The following is an 18,989-nucleotide window of genomic DNA, read 5'->3' as shown; positions in this document are numbered from 1 at the left end:
TGCTGATTTTGTTCATGTAGTTGGATAATCTCGGTGTCCAGCCCAGCTCAGGCTGCTGGCCTGGGACTGCAGCTCTTGCTCTGCTGCCTGAGGCTTGGCTGCACAATTGAAGTGACCAAGTAAATGTGTGCAGGGAAGGGCCAGGGGGAGGTGTCTGTCCCAATCTGCTCACTCTTGTCAAGTTAAACAGTAATGATTATTTAATTGCTTAAAATAATGAGGAAAATGAGCTGTGCCTTAATGAGTTTTTAATTGCATGCAGCAAGAAGCGATTGCCCCCACCTGTCCAACACCCATTCAGGGTCCTGCTGCCATCCCAGCTGGAATTTAGATGAGGAGGTGAAGCTGAATCTCCCCTTCTGGTGCCTGCTGTGAATAAAGCCAAACAGTGTATGATTTCCACACCTGAAAAAAGACCAACATTGGCCACTTGCTGTTAGAGATCACAGAATGATTTGGGTTGGGGTGGACCTGCAGGACTGAATCCAACTGCTCCCAGCACTGCCGCTGTCCCCAGGTGTTAAATCCCTCCAGGGATGGGCACTCCAAACCTCCCTGGGCAGTTCCAGTGCCTGAGCCCCCTTTCCATGGGGAAATCCCTGCTGATGCCCCCCCAAGCCTCCCCTGGCCCAGCCTGAGGCCGTTCCCTCTCCTCCTGTCCCTGTTCCCTGGAGCACAGCCCGACCCCCCCGGCTGTCCCCTCCTGGCAGGAGCTGTGCAGAGCCACAAGGGCCCCCTGAGCCTCCCCTTCTCCAGCTGATTGGTCCCAGGTTGGACCTGGTGGTCCTGGAGGACTTTTCCACCCAGGATAATTCCATGGTTGTGACCCTGGAGCAGAGGGGGTGATTCAGCAGTGGCTGTTCCTCTCTCAGTCCTCACAGGGCTCATGTGGAGAGCTGGGATGAAAGGCTGGGTCCTGTGTTTGAGTTCAGCTTTCCCAGGAGGAGTTGCTTCCACTTCCAGGGAATCCCTGCCCATTTCCAGGCAGTGCAGCACCCTCTGCCATGGGTGTGGGGGTCTGAAGAGCTGCTGGGAGATTCTGGGGCTGTGCTGCACAACCAACCATCTCCAGTCCTCCCTGCAGGCTGAGGTGGCACAAAGAACTGATGGCCTTTATTAAATCAGCTTGAAAGTGATGATTAAAAGCAGCCAAGGAGTTGAATCCTGGCTGAACCCACTGCAGCAGGAGCAGACGTGTGTGAGGCCTTGTGGCTGTGATTTGGGGAGTGCTGCTGCTCAGCTCAGGGGTGTTTTCATTGCAGAGATGGCAATCAACAAGGCATTGAGGCTTTTTATATTTGTCTGGGGTCATGGCTGGCCCAGATTTTAAACAGTGTCTCTGTCACTCAGCAGCTTGGCCTACACTTTGTTCTCTGTTCATTTGCACGAGCCTCAATTAAATTTATAATTTGTGGGCCCGGAGTGAAGAGAATTGTTTTGTTCGGTAATTAAATTGGGAAGTCTGGAGTGTGAGTGGAGAAACAAAGCACTGTCAGCTGCAGTTGTTTCCTTCAGAGCCCTGGGGATTGAAGGCATTGCTGGCTGGCTGCACCCCGGGGCAGCAGCCAGGTCCTCGGGGCTGGAATGTGCTTCCCTTGCTTCCCACAGCTCCAGCAGCCACCCTGGCACGGGCTCTGGGCAATCCTTGTGCTCACTCAGCTCCATTGCAGCTGAAAATCAGCCCTGGGCCAGCACAGGCAGGAGCTGGAGCTGCTGGAGGAGCCCAGAGGAGGCTCCAGGATGAGCAGAGGGATGGAGCAGCTCTGCTGGGAGGAAAGGCTGGGAATGCTCACCTGGACAGGAGAAGCTTTGGGGTGACTGAATTGTGACCTTGCAGGGCCTGAAGGGAGCCTGCAGGAAACATGGAGAGAGACTTTGGACAGGGGATGGAGGGACAGGACACAGGGAATGGCTCCCACTGCCAGAGGGCAGGGGTGGATGGGATATTGGGAATTAGGAATTGTTCCCTGTGAGGGTGGGCAGGCCCTGGCACAGGGTGCCCAGAGCAGCTGGGGCTGCCCCTGGGTCCCTGGCAGTGCCCAAGGCCAGGCTGGACAGGGCTGGGAGCACCTGGGACAGTGGGAGGTGTCCCTGCCATGGCAGGGGGGGGATCAGATGGCATTTAAGGTCCTTTCCAACCCAAGCTATTCCATGATTCTGTGAACTCCATAGCGTGCCCTGCACAGTTGCTCTGGATTCATCCTGGCAGAACCAGGGATGCTTTTCAAAGGCTTCTGCATTTCAAGGTACTTGGCCAGAGCTCTATGGATTAGGCTGCTCAAAGCACCCTCATTAAGCAGGTAATTAAGAGGCAGAATCGTTGCTGTTCCTGCCGCAGGGAGGTTGGGGAGAGAGCTCTGGGTGAACAATGGGATCCTTTCCTTTTTAATTCTTGATGTCTTAATAACTGTCTTCATGTATTAGTGCAGAGCAGAACGTGACCGCCCTCATCAGCTCCGCATGGGTTTTAAGTGCTATCAGCTGTTAATTAACTCCAGTTTGAAGAACTTGGGGAAGTTGAAAGCTGCTTTCCTTCGGTGTGCTGGAAGCTGATTCCCATTGATTTGTGCTGGGAATTAATCAGCCAGCCAAGCACTCACTTATTCCTTTTGCCTCTGTGCTTTCTTAGCTTGTAAACGATACCTTTGTAGTTTTCTGAGAGCATGAATCACGGTGGAGCTTCTGAAGAATTTTCCCCCTCTATACTCATACATTTTTCATGCTACTCGAATCATAATCTGGATAATGAGTGTTGGGAGAATATTGCTGTGTGTCTCCAGCTGAACTTTGGGGATCCAAACCCCTGATTTGCGTGGCTGGCTGCTCTGATATAACACTGACTAATAGAGAACAAACATGTTTAAACTCTGGGTTCAGACTTACAGAACTGGGCTGAAAAATCCTGAATGTACATCCCTGGTGAGCACTCCCTGGCTTGTGGCCTGTCGGTCTTCCTCCAGGCTGGCTCTGAGTTATGGTGCCTGGGCAGATTAATGGGGGGAGTCCCTCATAAATTTATGGGTGAGAAAGCAATTGCTTCCAAAACTTGTACAGTTCCCAATTAGCACTGGGCTGTTGCTCCTGCAGCCCTGTGTGTGCACTGTGCTCTGGTAGAAAGTGTTGGCAAAGCTGTGTCTGCACATTCCCTGTGCAGGGAAATGCAGGTGAGTCAGGAATTGGGAGCGTGGTGGCAGCTGGAGCAGGTGCCATGGCCATGCCACACATGAACCTGGATGCAAATTCCATTTGGAGAGGTCAAAGTGTTCTTCCCGGGGGAAAACCACCAGCAGGCCAGACACAACATCCATAAAACTGTGTTGTAAAGGCTGGTGCTTGATGGGATTTTGTACCTGGAATAAAAGAGCTCAGCCCAAGAGCAGAGGGGCTGGAACAACCCAGAGAGGGGGGCAGAGGGGCTGGGTGGTGTCTGGAGGAAAAGCCCTTTGTTCTCTTTGCCCTTTGGGCAGCAGGGTTGTGACCAGCCCTGGGATCTGGTGTGTGATCTCTCAGGGATGGCAGATGAATTGCTGGGAAATTGGCAGTGAATTATTTGATTGGGAGGAATTGATGGCGATTATGATCCTGGCTGTGAAATATTTTCAAGCAGACATTAAAGGACACCCTAAAGCTGAGCAGGGTCTGCACCCCAGGTGGGTGACACTGAGTGCTCACCACCCACTGAGCTGCTTGTGCTGCAAGGGGGGCAAATTACAGGGCAAGGAACAGTTGGTGTTCTGTGCTGTCCCAGGGGTTTGTGTCATGCACTGGGGAAGGGAAGGGAAGGGAAGGGAAGGGAAGGGAAGGGAAGGAAGGAAGGAAGGAAGGAAGGAAGGAAGGAAGGAAGGAAGGAAGGAAGGAAGGAAGGGAAGGGAAGGGAAGGGAAGGAAGGAAGGAAGGAAGGAAGGAAGGAAGGAAGGAAGGAAGGAAGGAAGGAAGGAAGGAAGGAAGGAAGGAAGGAAGGAAGGAAGGAAAAGTGAAAGAAAAAAGAGAAAGAAGGGAAGAAAAATGAAAAGGGAGAGAAAAAAGGAAAAGCAAATTTGAGGTCATGGCTGAGACTAAATCAGTAATTTAGGAGGTTCAGGTGAGCACATCTCCAAGTTAGGAGAAGCTGGTCCCTGAATGGTGAGGCTGGATGAGGAAGGCCTGGACGTGGCACTCGGTGCTCTGGGCTGGGTGACACAGTGGGGACTGGTCACAGGCTGGACTCGGGGATCCTGGAAGGCTTTTCCAGCCTCAGGAATTCTGGATTCAGAGGCTGAAGGTGGTGGATGGGGTGGGGGAGAGCTGGAGGTGTTCCACTCCCTGAGCAGTCCCCCAGAGCAGCAGTGCTGGTGTCCTGGCTCTGTGTGGGGACAGAGGGACACGAGTCCTGCTCTGGGCTCCCCATCCATGCCTGGCTGGGGGGTTGAGCAGGGAGCTGGAGCAGGAGCCCCGTTTCTCTGACACCCTGGGATCTGCAGGGCAGGTGTCCTGGAACAATGTCACCTCTCAGGGGCAGTTCTGGGGGTGCCTGCAGAACATGACCCAGAAACTGCTTCCCAAAGCTCCAGTGGAGGGACTGAACTTTGTGTCAGTGTCTGCTGTGCCAGGGATGCTCCCAGTGCCCAGGATGGGTACAGCCCACCCAGGGACCTGCTGGCTTTGGGTACAGGTGGGCCAGGGCAGAATTCACAGCCTGGGCTGGGAAGGAAGAGGCCCAGAGCTCTGTGGCACATGGACAGCATCTCTGGGAGTGTCCCACTGACATGGCATTGGTTGCCCATGAAGCTCTTCCAGACTTGTCACCTTTCCAGCCCCAGTGACCTTCTCCAAGGTCCCTTGGTCACTCGGGAGCATCCTGCCTTTTCCTGTTAAAGCAGCACTCCAGGATCAGCCCAGCCTGTGTGTCACTGCTGGGGACACCTGGCACGGTGCTTTGGGGGTGTGTCACTGCTGGGGGGACACCTGGCACGGTGCTTTGGGGATGTGTCCCTGCAGGAGGGACCCGTTTTGATGCCATCTGCAGTCTGTGACCCTGCCATGGCACGGGGTGCAGAGCCGGCCGCTGCAGGGTTTGCTGTGGCTGGCGCTGCCAGGGCTGGGGAGGGCTGAGCTGACTGTCCTGTTTCCCTGTGTCCCCAGGGTGTGACGTACTGTGGGGAGAGCTCTGCCAGCAGCCTGACCATGGCCAACGTGCCCTGGCACGGGGAGGTGCTGAGCTTCGTGCAGGAGCTGGCGCGGCTGCTCCCGGACTACGGCATCGCCTGCGAGCACGAGCACTCCAACTGCCTGCTGCTGGCCCACTGCAAGGTGAGCCTGCCTGGGGGCACAGCTGCTGCTCTGCTGCTAACAGCCTTCTTCTCCAGAGTTATCCACTGGTGTTTAGGCTGGAAAGGCCCTCTGGGGTCTTTGTGTCCAGCCCAGCGGTGCCCCATGTCCCCAGGTGCCACGTGCACACCTGTGTTAAACCCCTCCAGGGCTGGGGACTCCTCCCATTGTCACAGGCCCCCAGCTGGGTAATAATTAGCATGGACCCCATGATTCACAGAAGGCTGATCAATCTATTTATTATACTATTATTAAGAAACCCATTGCTTTATAGGCAGTTACAATACAGCTGGACTTTGACTTCAAACAAAACCCATCACCACTGGCTAATTAAGAAGCCACCCTTTAGTAAATCTCCATAACACATTCCACATGTTCACAACAACAGGGGCAGCAAGTGAAGATAAGAATTGTTTCTCATTCTTTTCTCTGATCACCTCACAGACTTTTCCCAGCAAAATGCCTGGGAAAGTTGTGTTTCCCTCTGTGGCCAGAGAGCTGCTGCCACAGCCCATTCATTCCAAAGCTTCCCAAGCCCTTCTAGTCACTGGCCAGGAGAATCCATGGTGTGCCCCAGGATTCCAGCCCTTCACACCCCTGGATGCCACTCAGACCCAAGGGATGCTCTGTTATTTTCCTGTTGCTCTGAGCCACTCTCCAGAGGCAGAATCACCACATTTGAATCAGAGAACCACAGAATCATTTGCGTTGGAAAAGCCCAACCACTCCCCCAGCATTGCCCAGGCCACCACTGCCCCATGTCCCCAGGTGCCACCTCCACAGGGCTGTTAAACCCCTCCAGGGTGGGGACTGCACCCCTGCCCTGGGCAGCTGTGTCAGGGCTGGACAACAATTTCCAGGAAGGAATTTCCCCAAAATCCAACCTGAGCCTCCCCAGGCCCAGCCTGAGGCCGTTCCCTCTGCTCCTGTCCCTGTTCCCTGGAGCACAGCCCGACCCCCCCGGCTGTCCCCTCCTGGCAGGAGCTGTGCAGAGCCACAAGGGCCCCCTGAGCCTCCTTTGCTCCAGGCTGAGCCCCTTCCCGGCTCCCTCAGCTGCTCCTGGAGCTCCAGCCCCTCCCCAGCTCTGTTCCCTTCCCTGGACACGCTCCAGCCCCTCAGGGTCTGCATTGCCATGACAGCTTCTCTGGGCAGCCTCTGCCACGGCCTCACCCCCCTCATGGTAAACAATATTCTCTTATGTCCAATGGAAATCAGCCCTGCTGCTGTTTAAATCCATCAGCCCTTGCAATAGGTGCTGCTGGAAAGGTTTGTCACCCTCTCCCCTTCAAGTACTGGAAAGGAAATGAAATTAAATACAAGTGAAATGCAAAAAAAAAATTTAAAGGATGCAGGAAGTAAAAAATAATGAGTACATATTTGCTTTCTGAGCTTCAGAAAAGATGAATAGAAGGACAGCAGAAGAAGATAATAATGTGCCAGCTGGGCACCTGATGGAATTGTAGATTCCTGGAATGCTTTGGGTTGGAAGGACCTTAAAGCCCATCCCAATCCAGGGCAGAGACACCTTCCATGATCCCAGGGTGCTCCAAACCCCATCCAGCCTGGCCTTGGGCACTGCCAGGGATCCAGGGGCAGCCCCAGCTGCTCTGGGCACCCTGGGCCAGGGCCTGCCCACCCTCACAGGGAGGAATTTCTCCTGAATATCCAATCTAAACCTACTTTGGAATCTGCAAAGGGAGCAGCTGGGAAGGAGCAGAGAAAACCAGGACACCTGGCAGTGGTTGTGTTTGATCTCACCTTAAATTGGCTTTATTTACAGTCTCACTCCTGGCTGTTGCCACTGGCAACTGTTCCCGAGAAAGCAAAATCTCCTTTTGCATTGTGAGGTCCAGGAAAGCAAACAAACAGATTGCAGAAACCTTCTTGAGGCAGAATTTAAGTAACACCATTAGCAAAGAGAATAAATTGGTACCTGTCCAGGAGGAATTCAACAGCTGCTTCTACTTCCACAGCCATTAGCAGAGGGTGTCTGTGGGAAACAATCTGTCCTCGGTGCTAAAATAGCTAATAAAAAATAAATTTATTTCCATTAGGGTTTAATTTTTGAGTTTCAGGCTCTAGTGGAGAATATAATCTGTCAGTGCCTATTATTTGCAGGAAAACCTGTGCTCTGGGATTGATCAAACTGGAGTGACTAATTGCAAAAATCAAAGGGGGCTTTAAAAAATTAAGGAGTTGCAGGAAGAGTGTGATAAAAATCATGAAGAAATGTGATTTATTTCACTGTGTTTTCCTGGGTCTGAGTTTGGAGGTGTCCAAACAATGCTCCTGGTGAGTTTAATGCTGCCATTGAATGCCAGCCTGTAGGAAGGAGTCTGGGAATGTCAGGAATAATCCATCCTGCAGCTGCTGCCTGGCATGGATGGGATCATTGATTGGCACCTGCTTGTGATGAGTGACAGTTCAGGAGTGAAGGCTCTCTCTTGAGGGCAGGGGTTTAGGGAGAAAAGGGATTTTAAGGAAAGCAAATTGCAGGGTTTGTGTCTGGTGTTGTTTTCTCTCTCTGGAGGTCACAGGGTGGCTCCCAGATGGGAACTGGGGCTCCTGGGGGCCTTCAGGGTCCTAAAACTCTCCTGTTCAGCCTCCAGGTCCCTTCCCACACGCACATCCCTTCTCCCTGCTGGCCAGCACTGGGTTCTGCCCTCTGGGAGCCCTCAGGGGACGATGGGTCCCACTTGAACCTCAGACAGCTTTGGATCCCAGGGGAGCTCAAAAGTCCTAAAAACTGAATCCTCAGAGCAAGGTGTTGGATTTCACCTACCCTCCCCAGAGCCCTAAAGGTGACCCCAGAGAACAGCCCCTGTGCCCTGCTCCCCATGCCCCGAGGATCCCTGTTACTGGGATTTCCATGGCTTTGGGGCACTGGGTGTCAGCTCCTCAGATCCCAGACTGGTCTGAGTGGGGAGGGACCCTAAAGCCCACCCAGTCCCACCTCTGCATGGCAGGGACACCTCCCAGTGTCCCAGGCTGCTCCCAGCCCCATCCAGCCTGGCCTTGGGCACTGCCAGGATGGATGGGTCCTGTTGGGAGCTCCCCTTCCCTGCCCTTCCTGCATCCTCCTCCCAGCCTTGCCCTGATCCCATCTCCCTTTGGGAGCTGCCTGGTGTTTGGGCTCCATCCTCTTTGATTCTGTAGCAACAGTGCTGAATTCTTGAGTAATTCTCTTTGCTTTTGAGTAAATCCCATAAACCATGCTCACAAAAATGGGATTTATGGCATCACTTTGAACTAATGGGCTGAGATATCAACACAGCAGCAACTTTCTAATGGAACAGTTAATTCCAGGGACCTTTTCCAGAGGGAGGCCTGAGGCTGCTGCTGTTCCTGGCTGGGACAGTCAGTGCCCCCTCAGGAGGACCAGAAGAGCTCCTGAGATGGGGAAGGTGCTGCAGCTGCCTCGCAGGGAGGATTTCTCTGAAGGAAATTCAGTATCTTGGTCATTTCTGGACTAAATCCCTGTGCCCTACAGTGCTGGATTTGCTTTCCATGTGTGTCCTTGTCCCAAAGCACTTCCAGCCCATTTTGTTCATTAACCCTTTCCCCCCTGGAGCAGGTGGTTGTTTCCCAGCTCCCTGGGGCTTTACAGCAGCAGTTTCTGGCCAGTTCAGTCAGTGCTGTGTGCTGCTGCTGCCCTCAGGCAGGCTGAGGCACTGGGATCCCAGAGCTCTGGGGCAGGACAGGAGGGTTCCTGTCTGAGCACCCCTGGGACCCCAGGGCTGATTCCCAGCTCGCTGGGGGATGCACAGCTCAGGGAAGGCTCCTGCAGTTCCAGTGCCTGCTCTGTCTGGAGCTCTCAGCCCACAGGGTGACATGAGCAGGGTGGCCTCAGCACCCTGCTGCCATCAGCCCTTTCTGCTTTATTAATCTGATAGGCCTGGGAGTGGTTGGGAAAGCTCTCCAAAGTTATTAAGTCCAATTGGCACACAGCAGTGTCCCCACGTGCCACATCCACACACCCCGGGACACTTCCAGGCATGGGGACTCCACCCTTGCCCTGGGCAGCTGTGCCAGGCCCTGACCACCCTTTCAGGGAGGACATTTTCCCTGATCTCCAACCTGAACCTGCCCTGGCACAATTTGTGACTGTTTCTTCTTGTCCTGTCACTTGTTCCGGAGAGAAGGGACCAGCAGCCACCTCCCTGCAGCCCACAGCCAGGGCTGCCCAAGCAGAGTGTCCCTCCCTGGATGCAGGCACTCCCTGGGGCTGCAGGTGCAGCTGTGGCCTCCAGCCCTCCCGTGCTGTTGGATGTGGTCTGGGGTGGCCTTGTGTTCTCCAGCATGGCAGGGGCACCTTGGCATCCACAGAGGGACAGGCTGCTGGGGACATCCCTTCATAAGTTCATTTCCCATACCCAAACGCCCTTGTGAGGGTGGGCAGGCCCTGGCACAGGGTGCCCAGAGCAGCTGGGGCTGCCCCTGGATCCCTGGCAGTGCCCAAGGCCAGGCTGGACAGGGCTGGAGCAGCCTGGGACAGTGGGAGGTGTCCCTGCCATGCAGGGGTGGCACTGGGTGGGATTTAAGGTCCTTCCAAGCCAAACCAGCCCAGGATTCTGTGTGGCTGTGATGCTGGGGATGTCACAGCACCTCCAGGGCAGGTGCTGGGGACAGGGAGCAGCCTGGCCAGAGGTGCCCATCCCTGCCCTTCAGCCACAAAATCCCCAGCCAGGAGGGACTTGGCCTTTCCCTCCCAGTGTGGGCACAGCTCAGGGACAGGCCCTGGAGTGTTCCATGCTGAGCATCCCACACTGAGCATCCCTGCTATATTTAGGGAGGAAGAGGAAGCACTTCACTCCCAGCTGCACATCCCCTGACAAGGGCTGCATCAGGGACACAGAGTCCATCATGTTCAGTTCCTTCCTGCCTCTGTCCTTGGGAGAGTGGGAGCTGTCCTTGTGATCCTGGGACAGCACCAGGGGAAAACCAAACCGGGGGGAGAGGCTCACAGAGAGATGGAACATCCTGGGATCTGCTGCAGAGCAGGGGATGGCGTGAAGCCCAGATGTGGACAAGGTGTGTCAGCATCCAAGCAGCCTCCTTAGAGCAGCTGTGAGCAGGGAATGGTGGAATTCCCAAAGGTTTTCTCCTTAGAGCAGCTGTGAGCAGGGAATGGTGGAATTCCCGAAGGTTCTCTCCCTTTCCCTGGCCCCTGGCAGCAGGCAGGTGGCTCTGCTGGCCTGGCTGTGTCAGTGGTGATAAGCAGCTCTCCGTTGTGCTGAAGTTACCCAGCTTCCATCCCTGGGAGTGGGAGCTGCCTGGTGGAGCCCTGGCTCCCTTGGCAGCTGGGCAGGGATTAAGAACCCCAAATCTGCCATAAGGAACTTTGCCTTGGAACAGCTCCCTGGGGTCAGGGGGATCAGCACAGGATTCCATGGGCTGTGGCTCTGCTGGGCTCAGCTCAGGGCAGTTCAGGTCGTCCCACTCTTTGGGGATCCAGAACAGTGAATTCCATCTCCAGGCATTCCATGTGCTGCCTCTGGAGGAGTTCCCTGTGCCCTGACACCTCTGCTGGCTCCTGAGCACAGGCTGGAGTCACTGAGGGTGGAACTGCAGGGCTGCTCGTGGTTCCCAGCTAAACCCGATGGGAATTGTGGTGCTGGTGGCTGCTCCCAGATCCTGTCTGCAGAGCTGCTGAGGGATTCAAGGCTTGGCTGTTCCCAGGGCTGTGTCCCTGTGCTGGTTTTCCTTCAGCCCCATGGACTGGGATGTGGAGAGGCTCAGCTCTGTGTGCCTGGCATCCCACTGCTTGTGGGATCAGTCAGGGAATGCTTTGGGTGGGAAGGGATCTAACCCCCATCCAGTGCCACCCCTGCCATGGCAGGGACACCTCCCACTGTCCCAGGTGCTCCAAACCCCATCCAGCCTGGCCTTGGGCACTGCCAGGGATCCAGGGGCAGCCCCAGCTGCTCTGGGCACCCTGTGCCAGGGCCTGCCCACCCTCACAGGGAACATTTCCTAATTCCCAATATCCCATCTAACCCTGCCCTCCTTCCTCTTAAGGCCATTATTACCATCTCTTACCTCACCTGCAACTTCAAAACCAGCTCGGTTCCTTCATAAAGCCTGAGGTTGGGATTATCATTCAAAAGGAGGAGTTTGCAGTTTTTGCCAAGCACTGTGACCCTGTTCAGTGTAATTTCACACAATATTTCTTGTTTTGCTGAGTGACTCCAGTTCAGTCACTTCCCCTGTCAAACAAAGGGAGCCTTAAATAATTGTGAGCCTTAATGAGGTGAGAAAGGGGGTCATAATCCTGGAAATTATTTGTTTGTCTTGGAGAGCTGGTGCTGGCAGGTGGTGAAGTGTGCTGTGTTTGATGGCAGCCTGTGGGAAGGTGCAAAGCTGCTGCTTTATCCCAGGGATGGGCTCAGGATGGAGCCACCCAGATCATTTTCCCTTTTTGATGCCGTGCCCAGGGAAGTGGCCACTGCTGGGCACAGGGCTCAGGGCTGGCAGCCACACCTGGGGGGGATCTCAGTCCTGGGTCCCACCTGGGCACGGGGTCACCTCTGCTCTGACAGCTCCTGCTCCAGCCCCCCCTGCTCCAGCCCCCCAGCTCCTTCCAGCCCCCCAGATCCTGCTCCAGCCCCTGTGGTATTTTTGGGTTCCCCAGAAGAGGGAGGAAATGATGAATCTGACTCCAGGTTCTTAGAAGGCTAATTTATTATTTTATGATATATATTATATTAAAGAATACTATACTAAAATGATACTAAAGAATAGAGAAAGGATACTAATGAAAAACTCGTGACTCTCGCCAGAGTCCCAACACAGCTGGATGGTGATTGGTCATTAAGTAAAAACAATTCACATGGAACCAATCAAACAACCACCTGTTGTTTGATTTGTCTCCAACCACATTCCAAGGCAGCAAAACACAGGAGAAGCAAATGACATAATATTGTTTTCCTTTTTCTCTGAGGCTTCTCAGCTTCCCAGGAGAAGACTCCTGGGAAAGAAGATTTTTCAGAAAATATGATGGTGACAAACTCCCACAGCTCCTGCTCCAGCCCAACCAGCTCCTTCCAGCCTGGGGTGCTCCATGGTCCCAGGCTGGAGAGCCTCGGGAAGGAGGGATGTTGCTGTTTGGGGTTGGGAATGAAGGATGTTGCTGTTTTGGGGTTGGAAAGGAGGGATGTTGTCCTTTTGGGGTTGGGAATGAAGGATGTTGCTGTTTGGGGTGGGAAGGAGGGATGTTGCTGTTTGGGGTTGGGAATGAAGGATGTTGCTGTTTGGGGTTGGGAAGGAGGGATGTTGCTGTTTGGGGTTGGGAATGAAGGATGTTGCTGTTTGGGGTGGGAAGGAGGGATGTTGCTGTTTGGGGTTGGGAATGAAGGATGTTGCTGTTTGGGGTGGGAAGCTGAGCTCAGGTGAGGCAGGCACAGGGCAGGGTGGATCTGCCCCTCCCGTGCTGCTGTGGGATGGCAGTTCCAGCAGCTGGCAGAGCCCTGAGCACAGCTCAGGGTGTCTGTCTGTCCCTCTGACAGTCCCCCAGAGGGGGGTGTGGGTCCCAGGCTGTGTGCACCAAGGGTTGCATTGGTGGCTTTGGGGTTTTGTTTGGTTGGGTTTTGGTTGGTTGTTTTTTGTGTGGCATTTGGGTTTGGTTTGGGATTTCTTGTGGGGGTTCTTTTTTTTTGGTTTACTTTGGGAGGAGTCTTACTCAGCTTTGGGGTTTTTTTTTTGTTAGTTTTGGTGAGCTTGGGTTGGTTTGGGGTTTGGTTGGCTTTGGTTTGATTTGGTTTTTTTTTGCTTGGTTTTGTTTTTTTCAGGTTTATTTTTTGGGGTGGGATTTGGAGTTCTTTTCTGGTATTTCATTTGGGTTTGGGATTTTTTTTTCCTGTTTTAGGGTGTTTGGATTTTTGGGGGAAATTGTGTTGTTTTCTTTGTGGTTTTTTGGTTTGTTTTTTTTTTTGTTTTTTTTTTTTGGTTTTTTTTTTGTTTGGTTTCTTTTTTTGGTTATTATGATTTTGAGGGTTTGTCTTTGGGGGAGCTTTGTGGGGTTTTTTCTATGGTTATTTTTGTTTGGTTTGGAAGGGGCAGGTTTTGTTTCTTCTGGCTTGGGGTTTTTGTTTGTTTGGGGTTTTTTTGTGGGGCTGGTTCCCCTGCTGGCTGCTGATTGTTATTTTTGGTGTATGGCCTTCAAAACTCTGTGAAAATTGCTGGATTTAACCATTAAATCCTGTGCATCCCCCAGGGAAAATCCATTTGTTGGATTTGAGGACTTTGTAGCCTTGAATCCTCAACAGGACAAGAGGGAACGGCCTCAGGCTGGGCCAGGGGAGGATCAGGGTGGATTTTGGGGAAATTTCCCACTGAAAGGGTTGTCCAGCCCTGGCACAGCTGCCCAGGGCAGTGTCAGTGTCTCTGTGCCTGGAGGGGTTTAACAGCCCTGTGCATGTGGCACTTGAGGACATGGGTTAGTGGTGGCCTTGGCAGTGCTTTGGGGATGGTTGGACTCAGTGATCCTGGAGGAGTCTTCCAGCCCCGCTGTTTGTAGGATTCTCACCACAGAGGAGCTGAGACAGCCCCAGAGCTCTGGGCTCTCCCCCACTCCCCCTGTGCTCCCCAGGAGCTCCAAGGAGGGGAATTCTCCATGCAGGAGGGACCCTGTGCTTCCAGCCCTGCAGGAGCCACCACAGCCTTTCCTTTCCTTTCCTTTCCTTTCCTTTCCTTTCCTTTCCTTTCCTTTCCTTTCCTTTCCTTTCCTTTCCTTTCCTTTCCTTTCCTTTCCTTTCCTTTCCTTTCCTTTCCTCCCCTTCCCTTCCCTTTCCCTTCCCTTTCCCTTCCCTTTCCCTTCCCTTTCCCTTCCCTTTCCCTTCCCTTTCCTCCTGCTCTGCTGCACTCTCTCCTGTGCTGTTCACTCCTTCCCTGGAACCCCTCTGGATGTTTGTGGTGCAGGGCTGGGGTGAGTGGCTCAGGAGGAGCCTCCTCGTGCCAGCGTGGTTGGCTCTGAGGGAAATTCAACATTACCCTTGGTAGGACAAACTAATTGGTTGTAGCTGCCTTCCGTTGCTCAGCATTCCCTGTGTCACATCCCAGCCTCTCTCCCATATTTTATCCTGTCAGATACACCTGGGATTATTTCTCAGCAGTGCTCCTGTCTGGGGGAATGTAGTGCTCCTGGATTGTCCTTAATCTGTGCACATGTTCCACCCCCCGAAACTGCCTCTGCAAATATGTTGATAAGAAAAGCAATCTGGAGCGTGGCTCTTCTCCTTCAGGAATGTTGATGGATTTCAGGAGCTGCTCCTGCTGCAGTGAGAGCAGCTGTGAATCCACTGCCAAAGAGAAGTGATGGAATTGTCCTGGTCAGGGCCACCCTGGCAGTCCAGGAGCAAAGGGAGAGCTCAGCCAGGCTCTGCAGATGCTTCCAGGGAACCTGGCTCTCCATTTAATCCCAGTTTCTGATTGGATAGATGGATATATCCCAGCTGGCATGGATGGATATATCCCTGTCTGGATTTATGGAGCTATCCCAGTTTGCATGTAGGGATAAATGGATCTGTCCCAGTTTGGATACATGGATATATCCCAGTCTGGATATATGGAGCTATCCCAGTTTGGATATATGGATCCATGGATATATCCCAGTTTGGATCCATGGATGTATCTCAGTTTGGATGTATGGATCCATGGATCTCTCCCAGTCTGGATCCATGGATCTCTCCCAGTTTGGGTCCATGGATCTCTCCCAGTTTGGATCCATGGATCTCTCCCAGTTTGGATCCATGGATGTATCTCAGTTTGGATCCATGGATCTCTCCCAGTTTGGATCCATGGATCTCTCCCAGTTTGGATCCATGGATCTCTCCCAGTTTGGCCCGGGGCTCTGTGAGGGACGGGCCCTGTCCCCAGCCAGCCCAGCCCTGTCCTGGGGCTGTCCCGTTCCAGCTCTGCCAGGAAGGGGCCTGGGGGACCCCGAGCTGTCCCTGGCTCAGCAGAGAGCCCTGGGGGCCAGTGGTGTCCTGGGGTTAATGAATTGGTAATTAATTAATTCATTGTCCTGACCCAGCAGGTCAGGGAGGGATCCCAGCCCTGGGGACAGCTCTGGGTGCTGTGTCCAGCTCTGGATCCTCAGCACAGCAGGGACAGGAGCTCCTGGAGCGGGGCCAGCTCAGGCTGTGAGGATGAGGAGGGCCTGGAGCATCTCTGTGCCCAGGAAAGGCTGAGGGAGCTGGGGCTGCTCAGGCTGGAGAGGAGCCCCAGCTGAGAGGGGCCCTCAGGCCTGGGTGTCCCTGTGTGCAGGGAGGGGCAGAGCAGGGCCCAGGCTCTGCTCCAGGCCCAGCAGTGGCACCAGAGCCACGGGCAGGGCCTGAGCCCAGCACTGCCCCTGCCCAGGAGGCACAACTTCTGCCCTGGGCAGTGCCCAGCCCTGAGCAGGCTGCCCAGGGAGGGGCTGGAGTGTCCCTCAGCGGGGATACTGCAGAGCCCTGTGCACACAGTGCTGTGCCCTGTGCTCTGGGATGGCCCTGCCTGAGCAGGGAGGTGCCACCAGGGACCCCCTGGGCCCCTTCCAGCCTGGCCCAGCCTGGGGTTTCGTTTCCCCTCATTCCTGTGCCTCTTGTGTCCCATCATTAATGGCTGCCTGGAGCAGTGCTCCTTGTCCTGGAGGATCTGCAGGATTCCATCAGGGCTTTCCTGGCTGTGCATCCGTGCCACATCTGTGGGGAGCAGAAGGTGTTGTGACCCTGAGGAGCAGAGCTCAGGGGTTCCAGGAGCTCCAGGGAAGGCTCCTGAGTCACCCCAGTGCTGGCAGAGCCCTCAGGGAGAGTTTCCCTTTGCAGCCAGCCCAGGGCCAGCTGAAGGAGCTGTGGCACTCTGTGATTGGAGCTTAGGGAAGAACCAGGGGAGGGCTCTCAGCCACTTATCTTGTGTCAATGTATTTATCACCCTGAGGGCTCCACAGGCAGTGAACAGTTCCCTAAAACACCTGCCCATGTTAGGCTGGGATCCCAGGGATGTTTAGGCTTGGCTCACCTGTTGTATGGATGCTGTGAAACTGCTTTGAGCCCTAAATCTTTTGTTCCCCATGGAACAATCCCAACATTGTTAAATCCAAGCTGTAAATCTCAGTTGGGCAGCTGGGGCTGTTCTTCCCCACTCTGGTTTTGGGATTTCCTCCTCAGCAGGAGCCATTTCTCCCCTTGCCCCTCTGGTGCTGTGGTTCATGGCTGTGCTGTCACTGCACTAGAAATTGTGATTATTGATTGATCTGCTTTGGAATGGATCCAAGCTTGGTGGGAATGGGGTCACAGAATCCTGGAGGGGGTTGGGTGGGAAGGGACCTCAAAGCCATCCAGTGCCACCCCTGCCATGGCAGGGACACCTCCCACTGTCCCAGGTGCTCCCAGCCCTGTCCAGCCTGGCCTTGGGCACTGCCAGGGATCCAGGGGCAGCCCCAGCTGCTCTGGGAATTCCATCCCAGCCCCTGCCCACCCTCACTAGGGAGAATTCCCTCCCAGTGTCCCATCCAACCCTCTGGCAGTTGAGGCCAATCCCCCTTGGGCCTCAAAGGCTTTGCTGGATCCTCTGCTTTGGGGTTTGCCCTTGAATTTGCTGAGTGTTCATGGATCAAACCTGGAGGGAGCAGAGTTTGGTGTCAGGTGTGACATTGTCACCTCCCCAGCCCTGGGAGGAGCTCAGCTCTGCAGAGCCCGAGTCCTCCTTGGGATCAGGGTTTTTCCTGTACAGGTGACACAATGTCTCCTCTTCATTGCTCTCCTGGTGGCCTCACACATGTCCCCACCTTGGCACAAGGGAAATGAGCCTTGGGCCCCTTTTCTGATGCCAGGGCTGGTTCCCAGTGCTGTGATTGTGCAGTGTCCCCTCCTGGCTCCAGCCCTGCAGGGACACGCTGTCATTCCATGGGCAGGGGTGGAGGAGCAGCAGCCACGGCTGAGTGCAGAATTTCAGGGGTGTCAGCAGTTTTCCCAACCAAAAAAGCTTTTAGCTCTTGGGCACAAAGTCAAGTGCCATTTGAAATGCACAGCCGTCAAGTTTGGGGGGAAAAAAATCCACAATAACCAAGGAGCCGGTCTGGTTTCCCTCTTTTTTTGGATGAAATGCATAATAAGCTCTTAGCTGAGATAAATCCTAATTGAGGCTTCAGCCAAAGCTGGGGCTAAATGGGCAGAGCAGGTCTGGGAGACAAATGCAGCTCCAGCTTGTCAAAGTGAGCCATTCTTCACGTGGAAAGAGGATTGGTGTCATTAAACCTCTTCATCTCCCCCGTTCCCAACCACAGCCCTCCTGCCCAAACCCATCCCAAACCCATCCCAAACCCTTGGCACGTGTCTCTGGTGCTGCTCCTGGGCCGTTGCCCCAGGCTGGGCTGCCCTGGAGCCGCAGTCCCACGCTGGGGTTGGGGTGACCTTGGCAAGGTCCCTCCTCGAGGGGTTCCTGGGCGTGGCCCCACATCCACACCTGTCCTGCAGAGCTCCCCACACCAAGGGCTGTCCCATGGAAGCGTCAAGGGCAAGGGCAGAAGGCTGGGAAGGCTTCGGGAGGCATTTTAGGAGCCTCCCTCCTGGAAAGTGGGGCAGGATCTGGTAATCTGAAGGATCCAGCAAAGCATCCAACAGTGCAGCCCTCACAGGAGATATCACAGCATCCTGGGGTGGGCTGGAGGGACCTCAAAGCCATGGCAGGGACACCTCCCACTGTCCCAGGTGCTCCCAGCCCTGTCCAGCCTGGCCTTGGGCACTGCCAGGGATCCAGGGGCAGCCCCAGCTGCTCTGGGCACCCTGTGCCAGGGCCTGCCCACCCTCACAGGGAACAATTCCTAATTCCCAATATCCCATCCAGCCCTGCCCTCTGGCAGTGGGAGCCATTCCCTGTGTCCTGTCCCTCCATCCCTTGTCCCCAGTCCCTCTGCAGCTCTCCTGGAGCCCTTCAGACCCTGTAAGGAGCTCTGAGCTCTCCCTGGAGCCTTCTCCTCTCCAGGTGAGCACCCCCAGCTCTCCAGCCTGGCTCCAGAGCAGAGGGCTCTGCTGGGAGCAGCTCTGGGTTGTTCAGGGCTGAGAATTCCAGAGCTGGAGGCAGCTCTGCAGGGAGGTCTCACAAGGGCAGAGCAGAGGTGGAGAATCAGTTCCCTGCTGGCTCTGGGTGTTTATGCACCCGAGTCCCTCCTGTTTTCCTCCTGAAGCTGTATCCTACAGGAGCCTCTGGATGGCTTTACTGCACCTCCCTGTGATGCAGGATTAGAAAAACACCAGCTGGGGATCCCAGTTCATCCCAGCACAGCCTGGGGTTGGTGCCCTGGCTCTCCTGGCTCTCTCACTGTCCTGTGCTGCAGTTCCAGGTGGATGGCGAGTGGAGGACCTGGATTGACTACGGCCGTTTCCAGGAGCTGGTCAGGGAGCGCGAGCGCAGCGGCGGCGCCAGGAGCTTCACAGCCGCCGAGTACACGGCCAGGACTCCTCCCTGGGCCCTCTTTGGGGCCAAGGAGCGGGGATTTGACCCCCTGGACGTGAGATTCCAGAGGAAGAACAAGGCACGGGACACCTCGGGGTGCTGAGGGCTGGGCTCCCTCACCCTGGCCTCCCCAGGACTCCATTTCGGGCTGACACCATCTTGGATCCACCCACCTGGATTATCCTGATGTTTGGGAATGGGGTCCAGCCTGGATTTAACCCTTCCCTCCTGGTTTTAGGGCTTCCTGAGTG

The 18,989-nt window shown here is 54.7% G+C and overlaps 1 protein-coding gene across 2 annotated transcripts in view; it reads left to right on the top strand.

Annotated features, from left to right (window-relative positions):
* The window catches only part of LOC102036314 (S-adenosyl-L-methionine-dependent tRNA 4-demethylwyosine synthase TYW1), a 96,314-nt gene extending 77,331 nt beyond the window's left edge, over window positions 1-18,983 (top strand). Inside the window, exons 16-17 of one of the 2 annotated variants that reach the window (XM_031060372.1) lie at window positions 5,122-5,289; window positions 18,620-18,983. In XM_031060372.1, coding sequence (XP_030916232.1) covers window positions 5,122-5,289; window positions 18,620-18,841 — 390 coding nt within the window. In that variant the 3' untranslated portion in view covers window positions 18,842-18,983. The remainder of the gene's footprint in view (window positions 1-5,121; window positions 5,290-18,619) is intronic. The other variant, XM_031060373.1, reaches the window with a different exon arrangement.
* The last annotated feature ends 6 nt before the right edge of the window (window positions 18,984-18,989 follow it).

Source organism: Geospiza fortis, unplaced genomic scaffold (genome assembly GCF_000277835.1).
Source record: "Geospiza fortis unplaced genomic scaffold, GeoFor_1.0 scaffold59, whole genome shotgun sequence".
In the NCBI taxonomy this organism is placed as follows: Eukaryota; Metazoa; Chordata; class Aves; order Passeriformes; family Thraupidae; genus Geospiza; species Geospiza fortis.
This window is presented reverse-complemented; position numbering and strand designations above follow the sequence as displayed.